Here is a 17,507-nt window from a genome sequence, read left to right as displayed (position 1 = left end):
ACCAACGCGTCGCCTCCTTGCAGGGCTCTGGAACAAGTCCGCCGACCAGATCAGCAACCCAATCGCCGGCTCAGCCACGGTTACGCTCCCTTCGTCAACTTGCAGTAGCCCTTCACGCTAGTCGTTCAGTCATCTCGCGTTGTCTAACGTGTCTCTCATCGTGAGTGGCTCCTATCTTTTGCACTTCGACTGGGATAACGTGCTGGATATCCCCTCAGCTCCGCCCTCTTCTGAGCTCTGAGCGCTTCTGAGCTTTTCATATACTCTCCTTCAATCCTCAGCTGAACACTCATGCAGATATCCAACACCAACGTCATGGCTACGCTCTCTGCTGCTCGTCAGCCCTTTGGTGTGCTTAACGACTCCAAGCTACGGCACCTGCAGAGCGTAAAGAACACCCAGAACTGTAAGGAAGCCACGATACTACGAGTGTTCGTAGCTGACAGGTCTAGCCATTCCATCACCGTCTCTCAAACGCCGTGCCCCATCGCCAGACAACTCAGACTCCGAGAATGTTGACCCTCGATCATTCGACCTCAAACGGAAGAGAACTTCACTCGACAACGATGTCACATTTCCGAAGCCAGCCCGTTACAGCCTCTCCAATACGCCACTACGGGGCCCAAGAGTATTGCCTGCCACACCCAGACTTGACACCGTAGCGAAAAACACCACGCCTGTCTCTGCACCAGCTGCAGCTGGCCGCTCACCCACTCGCAAGCGTACTGGCTTCAAGCCCGGACGCTTCAATGCTCCCATCTCCACAAAAGCACCACTCCTCTCAATCACAGCTGCTCTCCAGGGCACTCTAGCCAACAAGAAGTCTCGCAAAGTCCGCACAGAGCCAAAGTCCAAGTCATCATGTTCTTCGACATCTACGAAGAACCAGAGCACGCCCAGAATGATCGAATCAACGACTGGACAATCTCCCAATCCGCTGACAACCTGCTCGACATCTCCGATGATGAAGGCAAGAACAACCAATCCAATGACCGAGGCAAGGAGAACATCGACCCCAACGGACCGTCTGTTCCCATGACTCGTTCCATGGCTGCCGCCAGAGCTGCCTCAGAGGAGCTGAAGAAGGATATCATGGCCGATGATCGTGCCCCTCTGGGCGAACTTGAGACTGTTAAGTACTATTCTGAGGGTCTCGACGCCACGTCTGTTGTCCTCGTCCAGGACGACGATGCTTCTGAGGAGAAATCGTCTGTCGAGGTCGAGGGTGTCGCCTCCAAGGCCGAGTTCACCTTCGATGCCGGCAAAGCACTGCCGACTGATTTTGATACGACTGATATCGCTGCCGTCATCAAGTCGTCGGCACCACTGTTCGATACCACTGTCACGGCGGTCGCTAAAGCAGACACCTCTAACGATATTCCCCGTCTCGAGCCCGGCGAAGATCTCGAGATCTGGGAAAGCGAGAGCGCGAAGGATGAGAACGAGCGAGCAGAAGCCAGCGAGAGCGTGTTCGCTCTTCAGGAGCTGTAGTATCAGTTCCACCTTCAATCTCTAGCCGCTCGTGTAGTGGTTATCTCGAGCAGTTCTGGCGTCAGGTTTCGGTTAGCTAGCTTCCATGGTCAGGTCCGGGCGTACTGTGGCGATAGATCTTTTGCCGGATGTCAGATATCATGTATTCAGTTCAGTATCTTCCCAATCGACCAGCTGAGCCTCAATCATCAATCCGCGCGTTCCACTTTCGTCGCATTACTGCCCACTGCGACCTCGGTTTCGAAAGCCACGAACCATTCTCCGGCTGTGGCGATCGGCCATTGACGATATTCTTGATTGACATGGCTCGTTTGATGCGTTGATCTGGCTGGTCATCTGTGTCGGAGCTCGAGTAGGGAGCCGAATGGGCATCATCGTTGCCCTTCCGCTCCCGTTTCCGTTTCTTCGCTGGGATTTGCTTGCCGTTCCTGGTCTTGCTCTGCGTCCCTGGAGTCGGACCTTCCCTCTCCAGTTGCGTTTTCGAAATCTTCGACCTTGGCTCTGATACCGGCGAGTCTGGCTCCAGCTTCGTCAATTGTGCCTCATGCCATCTCTGACAAGCAACGGGATCGTGTTCGTACTCCGCATCATTTCCAGACGCAGTGGGCGCGTCTGGATGAGGTCTCAGACAGCCCACTACGACTCCACGTCCTGCTGGGCATGGTGTTGTGTCAACAGGATAGTCGCTGTGCGTGTTCCACCATCGTCGATAGCGACCAATCGCAGGTACTTGCCAAGGTCTAAGTGGTCCAGAGTAGGGTGTCGTTCTCCAGGAGAGGTTGATAGAGGCGGTACGGCCTTGAGGGGAAGGTGATGGCGGATGATCTGCTGGCAGGGAGCGTGGACAGAAAGCTATGACTGGTTCCTGTTCATGCTCCTGGCTGATCATGACCCCCTTCCTCCATACGGTAGGGGTAAGAGCAGCTGACGAGGCGTCCTGACCAGGATTTGGGGAGAAGAGTGGCTGTCGAATCTGTGAACCCGGCGTTTGTGGCCTGGTTGGAGTATCATGAGCGTCCGAAAGTGCAACGGAGGCGAGTATATCTAGCGGTACCGACTGTGCTCTGGCAGGAGCGTTGATCTTGATGGGCGTGTCTAGGTCGATTGAACGTTGCGGAAGGAGCGCCCGTGGCATGGCTGCTGCTGGGAGTGGCAATGACCGCTCGTAGTGTTAGACTGGAACAAGAATGGATGCTGGAGTAAGTTGGAAGGATTGGTATAAAGCCCCAGCATCCGCTGTTTGGGACGAGGTGTGGACTGGGATTCGCAGAGATCTCCTCATCCCAAAGTCGGGATTCGACTCAGTATTGTGTTGTACGTACCCTATGTCATTAGCGATGAGTAGCAAGAGACCGGAGCATCGACAGCAGAATCGAGAAACTAAGTGGATGAATTGGATTACTCAGGGAGGTACCCAGTGGCAAGGTACTCAAGTTGCCAATACCGTAGGTGCTGAAGTGATCATTCGCTGCAAATGTTTACACTTTAGCGAACTCAGCTCAGCGCCTTGTCCAGATTCACATGTGCGTCCTGAGTGACTGAAGGACCCTACCAGTGTGCATTGTGCTCGCCTCTTGCCGCCATTCCCACTGCCGTCTTCGTGGCAGTATCGAGATCTTCCTCCGGCAGCCCCAGGAGCTCGTTGTCGAATTTCGTACCAAGAGCATCAGGATAAAAGTTCCTGGAGTAAAGACACGTGCAGAAGCCAAGCATACGCTGGCCCTGCTGCATCAGCTGCCTTCCCCGGTTGTATCTCTCTACCACGTCCTCGTGGTCAACCGTCCAGTCCTCAGGCTTGTCTCCTGTAGCTCGCAGCACAGACTCGAACATTTCGTGCTGGTCGATGCTGAAGCTTCTGATCTTGATCGCTCTGTTAGCCCAGTCGCTGATCACTGGCCCTGTGCCAGTCGTCGCGTCTCGATCAATGGGTAAAGACAGCAGCTGCGCCACGCCACGGCCTATTTGCGACCACGTCGAGGTGTTGATTTTCAAATGTCCATCGTTGTAGAATGTGACGTCCTTCTTCTTAAAATCGAAGCCGTATCTTGCCTCAGTGCCCGCCAGAGAGAACTCGTACCAGAAGCCACATGCACAGCCGATCCAGGATGTCTTGCCATTGCCATTCTTCTCCACATAGTCGCGTACAGCCTGGAACTTTTCCAAGAGGAAAGTATCTCGAGAGACCGCCTCGTTTGAGATGTCACCTCCCCATTCGTTAGGCATGATGAAGCGTACGCCAGCGGCTATAGCGGCGTCTATAAGGGTGTAAAGCACTGTTGGGTCGGCGTTGAGTGACAGGCAGCTGATGAGGACATCTTGACCCTGTAGGGCGTTTATAACGTCCGGTAGCGAGGAGTAGTCAACCTTCTTGACGTCGTGCAAGCCAGACGGCAGCGCGGACTTGCTATCGAGGCGTGTGATAGCTGTGAGCTTGTGCTTCTTGGCGGACAGTATGGCGGACGTTATGGCACCACCGCAGTGCCCACTGGAGCCGACAATGGCGATATTGGTGACGAAGTTGGTCATGTTTGCGTGGTACGAATGATATTTCGACTGTGAAAAGTGAAGAAGGTCTTGACTCACCTTCGAGCATCGTAACGATGGTCATATATAGTGTTCGCAGCCTCATACTTGTTGCGAGCAACTCCTAAAGCATTCGTTATTGGACAGAAACCATTACCCGGTGGACGTTAAGTCCGTCGCGTATGGCCGGCCTGTTAGCCATTCAGATGCGTGGCCGATCAGGGCAGGCCAACAACGGCAACTAGAAGACGCCACAACGTGGCCTTCATTGACGCAGTAGCGTTACTAGCACATGGTGGAACATGTCAATTGATGCTTCCGGTCATAAGCTAAGGCAAGATATCGTGGATGTAGAAGCAGGAGTTCGGAGCAAGGGCGGCCTCTCGGCGCCGGGCTGCAGGAAAGGCTAGACTCGAACAAGGTCTCCTAGCAAGATCTTCTTCTCGATAGGGTCTTCATCAGATATGCAGATCCGCAGAACGATCATGATTGAAAAGCTCTGTAGCAAGAGCTCGCACGAGGTCTGTTCTCAGCGTCTCATGAACTTATCTCCTTGGCAATGTCTTTACACTGCACTTCCGCGTCGCCAATTCTGAGATGCGCTTATGCTGGGCTGAGATCGACAAATGACTGGACGAATGACCATGGCTTTTCTTTCTTGCGGAGATGTTTGATAGTGCGTCCTGATTGTGGTCAGTGTTGTGAACCTTCCACTGCGTAATGGCACCTGCGCTGTCGTTGCGTCCATAGACAGAGTACAGATCCACGCCCACAAAGTCCGGACAGTCACCCTAAGGGACCGCGATCTTGTCGATGCTTTCTACATTTATCTTGGGTCAGTCGAAGAATATATTTTCATGCCGTTGACTCGAATTGTTGCTTGTCGACTCAATGCATCGTCCCCCGTGCTGGACATTGTGCTACAGGCAGGCACGTCAGAGCGGCATCAGAGTCGTACAGCAACGCGGCAGGCGCGGAGCGAAATGTATCGCACCTGCGCTACCTATGTAGACATGGCATCAACCAAAGCCGGCTAACGACATCGATGAACCAGACCGTATGACTGGACCTGACGACGAGCACTTAATCAGACCGGATGACGGGACTTCTGGACAGACTGAGGAGTGCATCATGGTATACAACGGCCTCTATCTTGAGTTTGGTAGCGCACGCAAATCAGCCACGGGCCATCATTTGGCTAGTGATGTCCTAGTAAGGTGAGCCTTGATCACCCGCAAGTCCTCCTCACCGAATCCGAGAGCCTGTCGAGCATAACCTTCTACACCACTGCCTCCATACACGGTCTCGATAGCTTCCAGCAGTTGTTGCATAGCATTAATTCTGCTTGAGTCAATGTTCTGTTCTCTATGGCACGGGTTGAGAGATCTAGAGCGTACGGTATTTCGGCGTATCGCCTCATGATCGGATTGTTCACGTCGATCTGCTGGCCTTTCATCAACTTTGCAGTCAAGAAGTCTCTCGCTGGCTCTATGCCGATGCGTGTGTACGCATAGTCGCGATCGATGGTACTGGTGTCCGCCCCAGCAAGGCTCAACAGAAGCGCTGCCAGGACGCCTGTGCGATCCTTGCCTGCTGCGCACAACGAGTCAGCGGTTGCCGGAAGTAAACCATGACTGAGGGCGGTTTCTTACCAGTGCAATGAAAGAGGAACGGATCATCGGGGTGATCTCGCACATGCTCGAGAACAGATCTGTATGCGTCACGGTGAGTTGACAATAGGTCCATGTACATGTTCAAGAACTGTGTGAAGCCATGTCAGCCTCCAAGAGTTCGCCCCTCCAGTAGCGGACTAGGACTTACAGTGAAGTTCTTGGGATCTTGTCGTTGCTGCTGGACCGCCGCAGTCGTCTCGTTGTCATCGGTAGAGGGCACCCAGAGGACTTTGACGCCTTTGATTTCGGGCTCCGGGTTGCTGCTTGTTTCCTTTAGGCTCCGGAGATCAAAGATCGTCTTGATGCCGAGATCGAGTAATGCTTGCTTGTCGTTGTCGGTGATGTTCTCGAGACTGCCAGATCGGTAAGCATAGCCCTTGCGAATTGGCAGGGGTAATTGTCGCGCATTAACTATTGATGGCGTGGAGATGAACGGCTGGCGAGACAAGGTGGCGTTAACTGTATTAGGTGCGAGTGGTTCGAAGAGGTGCGTTGAGAGGATGTTGTTGAGCTCTTGATCAGAGTCGGTCATGTTTCCCTATCTTTCTTGACAAGTAGACTCGATGACCCGTCCCAGTGTGATAGAAGACGTAGGGGTACTTATATATCGATCCTGGACCGCGATTGAGGTCCTATGGGTTCGTATGCACAAAAGTTCCCACGTGGAGACAAGCGAGTCACCCACGCAAAATACGTCGTATCAGACAAAGAGCCGAGTCTGAAAGCGAAGGATGGTGCCTGAGATTACTCGAAGCAGAAAAGTGCGCATGCATGGAACACTGAGAGAAAAGCTGTAGGACAGACAATTTGTGCCAATATGTATCTAGCACGATCTATATCGCCCCCACAGACATTAATTGTTCCGTCTCACCACGTCTTCTCCATCGCTTCCATCTCTGACATGTCTCGAAGCCCTGGCATGAAGATCTTTCCATTCTTGCAACCACCTTCGATAGCCTTAGCTCCGTAATCGAACATCTGCTTCTCGTAGTCTTCCAAGGCGTGAACCGTCAGACCATGTTTATCGAGAGCTTCTCCCAGAATTGCGGCATCGGTGAGCGCGGACGTTGCGCCGACGCCGGCCGTTGGTGGCATGGCATGAGCGGCATCCCCAATGAGCGTCACCAGTGGACTGTCTTCAGGTTCAGCTGCGTGTCTCCATCTCGTAAGCGGAAGAGGCATAACGCCGCTGAGTAAAGGCATCGTGTGCTTTTTATCTTGAAGCACTATCAGCTGGCGCATGGAGTTGTTCCAGTTTTCGGTAAGCTTGTGCGTCAATTCCGCCGTCTGCTCGGCAGACATGCCACGCCAATCGATGCCTTGTGCTTCATCTTGTTCACTCCGAAGGGCCAGCGCCCAGTATACGTAGTCTGAGGGAATGGCTGCAGCTGTGTCCGCGTCCATGGACCGAGCACTCTCGCGTTGTCCAAATCGCATGGACTCGCACATGAAGAACATCTTGGAAGGACTGTTGAACAAGCACGTGCCCTCGGTCAGCTTCTTATAGTCATCAGAGCCCATTGCAGTCTCCAGCTCTGGTGTGAGATGTGTTCTGCCAAATGCCATGCGCATCGAACTGTCGAGAAGCTTCGTATCGGGCAGAAGCTGAGCTCGCACTCTGGAGAACGCGCCATCGGCTCCAACCAGGAGAGCACCACGCACAGTGTCGCCGTCGGCAAAGCGCACAGTGATTCCACGTCCCCCGGAGCTGGTTGCAGAACTGACCGAGCGGTTTGAGTCACTTTCTGAGCCATCGCTTTGCCGATCTTCTTGGTAGCTAACCAACTGCTTTCCGAACGTCGTGTATTTCGCCAGCCCGTTGTAGAGCACCCGTCTCATCGTCGTCCTTTCCGCCACCAGCGGCTCTTCGTCCTTGGCCAAAGGTGTCGACGGTTTGGACATGCCCATGGGTAGCAAATTGCCAGTCAATGCATCGATACGTTTCACACCGGCAGTCTGCTGATCGGCGCATGATGCTCGCAGCAATGCAAAGTGCTCGGGCGAAAGATTGTCGCGACAGGATGTGACGCCTCGGCCAGTGACACGAAAGCGATATCCTTGCGTGCGGTGATTCAGAGATAGATCTTTCTCGAACAGGCGAAACGGGATCGAGAATCGCAGTAGCGAGTGTGCCAGCAGAAGCGCTGAGGGACCTGTCCCTATGATGAGTACGGGGAGCCTGGAATGGTCCATCTGGGTTCAGGCTGTTGTCTGCGGGTTTCAGATGGGGAGTTCAAGGGAAGTTTTGGATGCCCACCGAAGGCACAAGGTGGCGAGCGAGCGCCATCTTTATACTTGTTCTCATGAGCTCGTAGTCTGTAGAGTAGCAACCGCTCCTGAAATCAGATGTCGTCGTCACAATCTTTGAATTATGCCCTACCTCAAGATCAATGACAGGGTGGAGAACGTAGCTCGGGCGCGAGCATCAGCGAGTTCCCGAAGCCAGACACTCATCCCGACGCTGCTGGTCTTGCTCGGGACCTCGGGGGCCACCCATACAAACAAACCTGGAGAACCTTGTGTTTACACATTGTTTCGGTTGATTGGTCGAACGACGAGGTCGAGATCGATCCCGCCTCGATGTACTTGCGAAATGATAAAGGAGCAAGAAGGACGGTATGAGAATTGGAAAAGAACGAGGTTGAACGCGGGGCTTGGCGCGCGCCGGAGGATGTCATCACTGGTTGCACATTATCTCCAACTGACCTCTTCACTATTCGCTCCCAGTTCACCATGCAGACAGTGAAGTTGGGAGGGCGTCGAATGGTGTTTGAGGTTTTCTAGTCCCAAATTACGATTAAGTCGAGTCAATCTGACCAGCAACATGTCTGCGTCCCCACTCAGAATCGGCTTCGTGCCAGAGCACTATCTCCTACCACTACATCTGGCATACCGAGCCTCTCTGTTCCCATATCCTGTCGAACTTGTATCATGTCCCTCCGGCACTGGCCAGATGATCACGCTCATCCGTGAGGAAAAACTTGATTTGGCCATCGGCCTGACCGAGGGCTGGGTTGCTGGCTTGCTAACGCCACAAGGTCAGAAAGAGAAAGGCTACAGCATAGTAGGCTCATGGGTTGAGAACCCGCTCCGATGGAGTATAGTCACGGGCAAGGATCGAGAAGGACTGCATAGCGTCAAAGAGCTTCTCACAGCTGGCAAAGAGAAAGGCAAGGTCAAGGTGGGTGTTAGCCGCATGGGTAGCGGGTCCCACATTATGGCTATCGTCCTCGCACAACGAGAAGGCTGGAACGTGGAGGATCAGGTGAGCTTCGAGATTCTTGGACCATTCAAGGAGCTGCGGGACGGTGTCAACAAGTCTAGTGCGGATTTCTTCATGTGGGAGCATTTTACGACCAAAGGCTATTGGGAAGGTGAACAGAAGGAATTGAAATGGCTGGGTGAAATCTACACGCCGTGGCCATCGTGGTGCGTTGTAGCAAGCCAAAAGCGCTTCGAAGCGCCCGAGGGCGATCCGACGCTCAGATCTTTCTTTGAAGCAGTGGACAAAGGCAAGGAGATGTTTCTGCAGCAGCAAGATGAGTGCGTGAGGTTGCTGGGAACTCGAGAACTCGGTTGCTTCTACGGAGAGGAGGATGCTAGGGAATGGCTGAAGGGTGCCAAATTCTTCAACACGACTGAAGGTATAGATACTGATATGGTGGACGGGGTTGTCAAAGTATTACAAGGTGCGGGAGTCTTGAGTGCAGACGTGACGAAGAGCCTCAGTGACGGGACAATCGGCGTACGGCGAACACCCTGAGACACGCATTCGGTTGCGACTTGACAAGGACGACCCCATAGCCACTTAGAACATCATTTGCTGTCCTTCAGATCATCTGCATAGAGACGTATCTTGACTACCCTTAACTGTGATGTTGACGCGATTCCAGCCTGAGCCTCAGGAAGTGCCCATTGATCATGGAATGGAGCGATGGATCTGTCAGGTAGTGCCAATTGATCATGGAATGGAGCGAGTCAGATCCATCGCTCCTGGATCTACACGGCATCCATCGGAGTAGGCAACTTTCGGCTAGGTGCCTGGTCTCAGAGAAGTACACTGACGATGCAACAGCGGACTGATCGCGAACGTTTCAGCCTCCGTGAACGTGAATGTAGCAGCCGTTGGTAAGGAACTCGGACATCAGAGATTGTGATCTAGCCAGCTCCAGCTACGGCGCAAAGGGTACCCCTACTCTTGGAACACGTAGCAGAGGAGGGAGGTATAGAATGAGACTCTGCCTCCTACAATAAGTCGTGACCGTGGAATGAGTTTTGTTATGAAGAGAAGGAAACAGGTCGCTGAGGCTTGAAATGAATTTTAGCGACCTCTGCCAAGACTTGCCCGTCCGTCATTCCTCGTCCGGCCTAGGGAGACTTGGGCGGGCGAGATGGGGCCAGCTGCGCGCGCTTACACATACGAAGGTGCCGCTCTCCGCCGCGAACCCTTGATGAATAAGTGCGCTTCCATTGTTGCTCGTTCATCTTCCCATGTACACCTCTGATGATATAGCCCAGCATGTCGAATACAGTGACGCATACAGACTCGATCGAACAGGAGGAACACGATGTTGAGCAAAAGCACAAGCACCAGAAGAAGCCGAAGTCCCGGAGGCCTCCAAGTACGACCGTGACCGATCCGCTCCATGCGACTTGCTGACCGAAACAGACACTGCGTTCAGACAGCAGAGGCTGAAGGCATGGCAGCCTATCCTGACGCCGAAGACAGTGCTGCCCATCTTCTTCCTCGTCGGGGTCATCTTTGCGCCCATCGGCGGTCTCTTACTTTGGGCGAGCGAAACCGTCCAGTCCATCAAGATCGACTACACGGATTGTAATACCACAGCCACCACAGAATTTCAGCAGATACCGTCCGACAAGGTCGAAACCTCATTCTCATCTTCCAACTCACCGGCACGGCCGCAATGGAAGCGCGAAGTCGCCAACGTCAGGCCCCCATATAGCGTCCGCAACATTTCCAACACTCCCGTTTGCACTCTCCAGTTCAGTATCCCCAACGACATCGGCCCACCCGTCTACCTCTATTACGTTATGACCAACTTCTATCAGAATCATCGGCGGTATGTCAGGAGTCTGGACACATCTCAATTGAGGGGCGATGCTATAAGTAAGAGCTCGATCGACAGCAGTGCCTGCGATCCTCTGAGAAGCCGCGATGACAAGCCAATCTATCCCTGTGGTCTGATTGCAAATTCAATGTTCAACGACACCATCAACAGCCCTGTGTTCAACAATGAAGCCAACGAGGAAGACCCATCCGTGTTCGAAATGACCAACAGGTCTATTGCTTGGGACAGTGACGCTGAGCTCTACACCAAAACCGACTATGCAAATGGTGACGCGGTGCCACCTCCATACTGGCTCGAAAGGTATCCAAATTACGACGAGGGCTACCCTGATCTGTCCACCTACGAGGAGTTCCAGGTTTGGATGCGGACGGCGGGTCTGCCAACCTTCAGCAAGCTCGCACTGCGCAACGACAACGATGTCATGAGAGCTGGCATCTATACCATGCGTATCTACGACTGTAAGTCCATGTCCATCCAGCAAAGCGCTTTTCGTGCTCTAGTCCAGTCTGGAGAACTTCGAGAACTGCCAATCTTGAAATGCTGTCATTCCTCCAACAGATAGACTCCCGATATCTTTTGCTGCGTTGCTCCGAGCATTGCTGACGTGTAGCAGACTTCCCAGCACATCTCTACGACGGCACAAAATCCATCCTTATTTCGACCCGAACAGTAGTCGGTGGCAAGAATTCGTTCCTAGGCATCGCGTACGTCGTCATTGGCGGTCTGTGTATTGTCATTGGCTTAGTATTTACGGCCGCTCATTTGATCAAACCTCGGTTTGTTCCCCTCCCATGCGGCTCGGGCGCCCTGCTAATGTTGCCAGACGATTGGGTGACCATACGTATTTGTCGTGGAATAATAGCGACCTTCCGGCGACTGCCACGACAACAGGGCGTGAACCCCGACCCGGCGCTTCCTCAGGAGGTGCCTGAAGCACAGTGAATGTCACCCATGGAAATTGATTCATGAGTTTCTTCCTTGCCAGTTCGTTCCTGAAGGAGGCACACCGAGCGCTATAAAAACGCGGTTGAATGATGCAGGTTGAAGGCCATTTCAAATGAGCGTATGAATTGCGGGTGTTCGGCGTCCTTCGGACGAGTATGTCTCATCACTTTATGTAAGCAATGTCTGAGTTCCGGAATTTAGAGGACATCCGGATGGAATGGTCAGCGCATGCATTCCATACATTTGCGTCTGTGCTGATCAACAGGCACATTGGCGTCTGCTTTTACAGGTACGTTGACTTCGCTTCTTCCTTATGTGTCCAATACGATCATGCTCGTGATCTTGCTGCCTCTACTGGCATTGCTCGAGGTCGCCCTCGCCGCCAGCCGATTTCCTTACTATCAGTTGATCCCACGTCCTAAGTCAGGGCAAAGGGCGCAGCAGCGAGTATGTGGCACTGCTCACCCGGACGAGAACCTGAGCAAGGCGCTGCGCACACTCAATACCGTTGAGCCTGATGAGAACAACGAATTGTGGTCCCCCGAGACCTTCTACCGCCAAATCTTGAGCCAGCCCTTGGACAAGCGAGCCGGCGCCCTTATCACAGTGCCGTTGTACATGCACGTCGTGTCTGACGCCGTCAATGCCAATCCTGGAGCGCGCATGTACGTCTCGGACACGCAGCTCACTGCTCAGTACAACTACATCCAAGACGCCTTCGCCAATATCTCCGTGAGCTTTGACCTGCAGCCCACTACCCGCACGATTAACGACCGCTGGGCCACCGGCCGCGACGAGTACCAGATGAAACAAGCACTCCGCCAAGGGCCCTACAGCGCTTTGAACGTCTACATCCAATCCAACTTCACCGTCTACGACGACAACGGCATTGCCGTGCCCCAACAGGTCCTCGGTGTGTGCACCCTCCCACTCGGCAACATCACCACCACCTCCACGCCCGATGAGTATACATACGACGGCTGCCAAGTCCTCTCCGGCACGCTCCCCGGCGGCGCCTCCGCCCCCTACAATCTGGGCGGCACCGCCGCGCACGAGATCGGGCACTGGTTCGGGCTGCTACACACATTTGAGGACAACTCTTGTGCGGCGAATTCGTGGGGAGATTATGTTGCGGACACGCCTCAGCAGAAGAACGCGACGTCGGGGTGCCCGCCGCGTAACAATCAGCCTGATTCCTGTGATACGGGGGTGCCAGCGGGGTGGAATGGGAGTCCTGGGCAGGGACCTAATCCGTATAATCAGCAGGGGTATAGTGGCGTTGATAATACGAGGAACTTTATGGATTATAGTACGGATGTGTGCTATGAGTTGTTTACGGCGGGGCAGGGGGCAAGGGTTATTAATGGGTATGGGTTGTGGCGGAAGGGGAAGTAGAACAGTGAATGGAGCATGATATGGACTCTGTGGCGGAGATTCACGTAAGGTAGAGCGGAGTCACCGAATGCTGTGGTGGTGCGTGTGAGATCGAGGCGGTAAGAGCCGGATCATTTTATTCTCGGGATCGTGAGATACATTGGCTGCAGAAGATTATAGAAGAGTTGGTAGGTCGGATCTCAGACCGGATGACTGGATTGGAGTGGTAAAATATATATTTCAAGCCCTGGCAGTACTAGTCTTCCCAACCCTTCCTCCCCGTCATCACTTCCAGGGCATCAAGAGTCGTCTGGGGAATCTCGTCTCATGTTGATTTCGTGCGCTGCCTCACGTCGCTCTCAAGTACGCCTTGATGGAAATGAACGTTTACGCAATTCTTGCTCGACCAGTACATCTGCCAAGATGTCATGCACCGCCTCGCATTGCGCCCCTGCTAGCTGCAGGTTGAGCAAGACCCCTCATGCAGCATGCGGTGCAGCAACCTCGCAGTCAGCCTGATGAATTTCCGTTGGTATAAGCAATGGCGAGCATCGCGCAAGGTGCTCTAGCCTGGACACGCGTTATGTTCACCATTTGAGTCTAGCAACAAATGGCCGAAGTTGTTGCATCGGTGATCGGCATCACCACATTCGGCGTGAAGCTGGTCGACACTCTCTATGACTTCGGCTGCAATGTCGCATCTGCTCGAGAGCAGTCCTCACGCATCGGCGATCGTGTCAATGACTATGTCACCATCCTTGACATTCTGTCCGGCCTTCTAGAAGATGAGGCCAGTCTAGTATCCGCCAAGGCAGCGGCGATGGTGAAGAAGTTGTGTGTCCAGTCAAACAATCTGTTCCACGATATTGATGATCTGGTACCACGGACCAAATTTGATGGCACAGTCGCATGGCTAGATAGAATCAAGTGGAATTTCAGGAAACCCAAGACTGAATGGCTGCTTGGACAGATCGAGTATATCAAGACCAATGTTCTACTCCTCGTTATGACGACTATAGTAGGGAAGCGAATCCGAAAAAGGTAAGTATGCTTTCCATTTGCATTCGACACCGGCTGACATTCATTTCATCAGGAGAGCGAAGAAGAAGTCGCAGCAACCAAGGGACGACCCTGACCTACAGCGGCAAACCCGACGCGCACAAAATGTAATTGTACAGCACATCAACGCTGGTGAAAGGCTTGCGGCTCTGCAGAAAGATCTGGAGCAGGCTGACACAGCCGAGACAAAGGTAGAGAATGCTTCACAGGCTCTCGTGCAGTCATCTGGCCAGTTGGCGGTAGTCCTGATGTCTCGACAAGTCGATGCCATTGCTCGATTCCAGAACTCCATGGTTAGCTACTCTGACCCAGCTTCTCGTCAGGCATATGTCATGGACAAGTCTCCTGCACTTCTGAGAGATCTGCTGGGAGAATGGACACTGTTATCGGGAACGAGCACGCAGCAGATGCCACGACTGAGACTCTCGCGGACACGACACCGGCAGCTGGCGATATTGGGCCCAGATATAGGGCTCGGGAGGGTGGTCTTGAGCCCTCAGCTAGCACTACTCCCCGTACACCAGATTCGCGTGACGACAGTCCAGTGCAACGGACAGCCAGCTCACGGACTCAGTATCAGATAATCGATCCAGAAGTTGACGATGATCGACAGGCTGTTCGCGACCAAGCTGTCCATACGGAGGAGCCGGCGGAACAGCAGCAGGCAGAAAAGACAAAGGCGGCTTGGGCAAGAGCGCGGGCTTCGGCATCAGAGTGAAGAAGGAGGCGGATAAGAAAGATGCCTCAGAGGCAGCCATGGAGCGCACAAAACTGGGAGAAAGGTCTGAGAAGGAGCGGAGGGCCGAGGCCGACAGACGACGGAGGTTAAGACACGCTCCTGATGTCGACAATGCCGATCACGTCACCGGATCACCAAAACCCGGCCAGGAGTGGTACTACAACGGACATGAAGGTCTTCGCGGCCCGTCCGGCAAGAATGCTGACTACGACAGCGGAGATGAGAGTGACGACAGCCTCGCCCGTAAATGGGCCGCTAAATTTGATAAAACCAGGCAGTACATGGAAAAGGCTGCGCTAGGGGCTAGGTCTCGACCTAAGTTTGAGCGACACGAATCAGGTTCGTATTGGTCAAGTCACCACCGAAGTGGGAGTGACCCAGATAAGTACGCCTCCTCGGCCAAAGAACGAAAGCGACGTAGGCACGATGACTCTTGACGGCCTCCCATGCCTACCATGAACTCGAGCCCAGCCAATCTCAAGGCACGAGTCGAGGACAGATACCGGGAACAAGAGCGACGTAGCTACAATGACTCCTGACAGCCTTATTTGGGTGTTGTCTGTTTCAGCCAAAAGCCGCAAAATCTAGCGCGGCCTAGGAAAGCAGTCCATTGGAACAGTGTCACAACTTCGGCGTCGCTTTCCTCAGAGGAATAGTCACTGCATCACAAGCACACGCACCTCACTTGTAGAAGCGACAGGTTGCGACGGCAGTAGAGAGGGCCTGCTGACCCAGGCTGCCGGTTGAGCTGGACCTCACCACTGATTTTGCGTTAGCACGTAATGCACTAAACTTCTCTGGCTCAACATTGCCACCACGCTCCCAGACGCCAATTCAAGCACAATATGACCAAAAAATCGAAGGCGACTCCAAACGGCGACATCAAGCACAACACATTGCAAACCACCATCGAACCATCAATGCCTGGCCTCATGGGTGTTTAGGACCTTGGCTAGGTACGAGACTATGTGATCAGCGTCGATACAGTCAATCTGCGATTCTGAGTACAGCGATGGCCTTTCCCCCTTATTGGTGTTATGCTTTTCGTGCTATTTATTGCGATTACGATGCTGGAATAACTTCTGATAGTGCTCGTGGTGGCCATGGTAATGCCATCCATGATGGAGAAGCTGGCCTACACCCGCCAACTGCTGTGCGACTGGGCCTGGCGCACAATACTTCAGCCGCGGCTAGAATACACCTAGTACTCGTCGTCATCATAGTATTCCTCGTCTCCATCGTCATACTCGTCGGAGGCATCGCCGAAATCATCATCTTGATCCTCTTGGTAGTCGTCATACCCATCGTCCTGCACCTCGTATCCTTCTTCACCACTATCAAATTCTACGTCTCCCGCAGCTTCTGCTTGGTCATACCCAGCACCATCATCGTTGGATTGATCACTCAGCCCAAGCTCGATGATGAGGTCGATCTCCGGGTCATCTGCATGGCCGAAGGAACCCAGCGCCTGATCTTCCCAGTCTTCGACAATGGATTCATTGCTTGTCTCCACAGGCTCTTCCTCGACAACAGGTACGTGATTGTAAATTTGAGAACCATTGTCGCCTTCATCGTCATCGTCATCGTTGTAGTAATGAGTTCGAGGAAGATCTCCCATGCCGCCGTGTTGAGTCTGGTTCAGGCAGACGTCATGGAGCCAAGATGCCATAGTGTCTACTTCCGCGCTGGTAGACCGACTTGCCGGTCTGATCAACGTGGTTGAATGACGACTGAGTGGGTGAAACGGTTGTGAGTGACGACCAGTGTTGTGCGAGCGATGAGCTGAGACAAACATGGGGCCAGGCTCGGCGAGACTGCTGTGAGAGTGTCGTGGTGAGCCGATCTTTTGTGCCAGATAGCTACTCGGCAAGGCGCCATTGCTGACGCCACGTCTACGTTCGTCTGCCATTGCTGCTGTATCCTGACGGTTGAGCTGAGATGTGCATGTACTCGCATTGCTGCGGTAGCCGTCTTCTCCAATCACCGAGTTGTTTTTCTCGTAGTTGATCTCTCGGCCTTGTGGTGTTGTGTATTTGGCCCGGCCTCGCGTATCTTCGTAGTACGTTGAGCCATCAGGGTTGCGATAGTAATAGCTCTGATCTCTATCACGCACGTCAGCGGGAGAACAATCTAAGTTGTGCGAATTTCCTGAGCGTAGGTACTACTTACGCATTACTGTACCGATAGCTGGTGGCGCTGGGGTGGTCTGAAAATGACCGCTTGACCCATCGATTGCCCTGCACGTTGACGCCGCGATCTGGCACACTGTACTTCCCATGACGATCATTGTCGTAGAGGCGATTCATGCTAGGATTATGTCTCGCCGCCATGCTTCCGAGGACGTGGAGGCCAGACAGTGGAGCGAATAATGCTCGCCGAGAAAATAGCCAAATGGTTTGCGAACAATGTTGAGGGTTGTCAGTGCACTAGATATCAAGTCTCGAGAGAAGTGACAATGCGAAAGACTGGTGAGAAGTTGCCTTGCGGAAGCTGCCTTTTAGATTCCGCTTGGCCGCTTTCACGTGCAGAGACATCTGTGTATGCCCTTCAAACCTGGCAGTTTCCAGCTCCAACGCTCGTCGTTAAGTAGAATTGAGCCCTCAAAGCACTCTG

General features: G+C 53.3%; 10 protein-coding genes across 10 annotated transcripts; 5 read left to right on the top strand and 5 right to left on the bottom strand.

The window, feature by feature from the left end:
• Positions 1-315: 315 nt before the first annotated feature.
• On the top strand, positions 316-1,491 carry AB675_3152 (uncharacterized protein; the record flags this gene model as incomplete). Its single annotated transcript, XM_018143180.1, has 3 exons — positions 316-406; positions 453-822; positions 843-1,491. The coding sequence occupies 3 exons, from the start codon at positions 316-318 to the stop codon at positions 1,489-1,491; spliced, it is 1,110 nt and encodes a 369-aa protein (XP_017997841.1).
• A 181-nt stretch (positions 1,492-1,672) lies between these two features.
• Positions 1,673-2,626, bottom strand: AB675_3151 (uncharacterized protein; the record flags this gene model as incomplete). Its single annotated transcript, XM_018143179.1, has 1 exon — positions 1,673-2,626. One exon carries the CDS (start codon positions 2,624-2,626, stop codon positions 1,673-1,675), a length of 954 nt encoding a protein of 317 aa, XP_017997891.1.
• Positions 2,627-3,039: 413 nt separating this feature from the next.
• Positions 3,040-4,017, bottom strand: AB675_3150 (uncharacterized protein; the record flags this gene model as incomplete). The annotated part of the gene is made up of 1 exon (XM_018143178.1): positions 3,040-4,017. One exon carries the CDS (start codon positions 4,015-4,017, stop codon positions 3,040-3,042), a length of 978 nt encoding a protein of 325 aa, XP_017997866.1.
• A 1,187-nt stretch (positions 4,018-5,204) lies between these two features.
• On the bottom strand, positions 5,205-6,219 carry AB675_3149 (Tyrosine-protein phosphatase; the record flags this gene model as incomplete). Its single annotated transcript, XM_018143176.1, has 4 exons — positions 5,205-5,355; positions 5,412-5,607; positions 5,667-5,775; positions 5,836-6,219. 4 exons carry the CDS (start codon positions 6,217-6,219, stop codon positions 5,205-5,207), a joined length of 840 nt encoding a protein of 279 aa, XP_017997785.1.
• A 335-nt stretch (positions 6,220-6,554) lies between these two features.
• On the bottom strand, positions 6,555-7,880 carry AB675_3148 (uncharacterized protein; the record flags this gene model as incomplete). The annotated part of the gene is made up of 1 exon (XM_018143175.1): positions 6,555-7,880. One exon carries the CDS (start codon positions 7,878-7,880, stop codon positions 6,555-6,557), a length of 1,326 nt encoding a protein of 441 aa, XP_017997911.1.
• A 631-nt stretch (positions 7,881-8,511) lies between these two features.
• Positions 8,512-9,450, top strand: AB675_3147 (uncharacterized protein; the record flags this gene model as incomplete). Its single annotated transcript, XM_018143174.1, has 1 exon — positions 8,512-9,450. The coding sequence occupies one exon, from the start codon at positions 8,512-8,514 to the stop codon at positions 9,448-9,450; it is 939 nt and encodes a 312-aa protein (XP_017997856.1).
• A 756-nt stretch (positions 9,451-10,206) lies between these two features.
• Positions 10,207-11,709, top strand: AB675_3146 (uncharacterized protein; the record flags this gene model as incomplete). The annotated part of the gene is made up of 4 exons (XM_018143173.1): positions 10,207-10,309; positions 10,357-11,235; positions 11,391-11,553; positions 11,601-11,709. 4 exons carry the CDS (start codon positions 10,207-10,209, stop codon positions 11,707-11,709), a joined length of 1,254 nt encoding a protein of 417 aa, XP_017997881.1.
• A 343-nt stretch (positions 11,710-12,052) lies between these two features.
• On the top strand, positions 12,053-13,117 carry AB675_3145 (Extracellular metalloprotease; the record flags this gene model as incomplete). Its single annotated transcript, XM_018143172.1, has 1 exon — positions 12,053-13,117. The coding sequence occupies one exon, from the start codon at positions 12,053-12,055 to the stop codon at positions 13,115-13,117; it is 1,065 nt and encodes a 354-aa protein (XP_017997811.1).
• A 589-nt stretch (positions 13,118-13,706) lies between these two features.
• On the top strand, positions 13,707-15,331 carry AB675_3144 (uncharacterized protein; the record flags this gene model as incomplete). Its single annotated transcript, XM_018143171.1, has 3 exons — positions 13,707-14,137; positions 14,190-14,728; positions 14,769-15,331. The coding sequence occupies 3 exons, from the start codon at positions 13,707-13,709 to the stop codon at positions 15,329-15,331; spliced, it is 1,533 nt and encodes a 510-aa protein (XP_017997834.1).
• Positions 15,332-15,575: 244 nt separating this feature from the next.
• AB675_3143 (uncharacterized protein) lies at positions 15,576-17,224 on the bottom strand (the record flags this gene model as incomplete). Its single annotated transcript, XM_018143170.1, has 3 exons — positions 15,576-15,655; positions 16,227-16,996; positions 17,064-17,224. 3 exons carry the CDS (start codon positions 17,222-17,224, stop codon positions 15,576-15,578), a joined length of 1,011 nt encoding a protein of 336 aa, XP_017997836.1.
• Positions 17,225-17,507: the final 283 nt, after the last annotated feature.

This window comes from Cyphellophora attinorum (genome assembly GCF_001299255.1).
Source record: "Cyphellophora attinorum strain CBS 131958 chromosome Unknown Contig21, whole genome shotgun sequence".
NCBI classification, from domain to species: Eukaryota; Fungi; Ascomycota; class Eurotiomycetes; order Chaetothyriales; family Cyphellophoraceae; genus Cyphellophora; species Cyphellophora attinorum.
The sequence above is the reverse complement of the archived record's forward strand: the minus strand, read 5'-3'. Positions and strand labels throughout refer to the sequence as shown.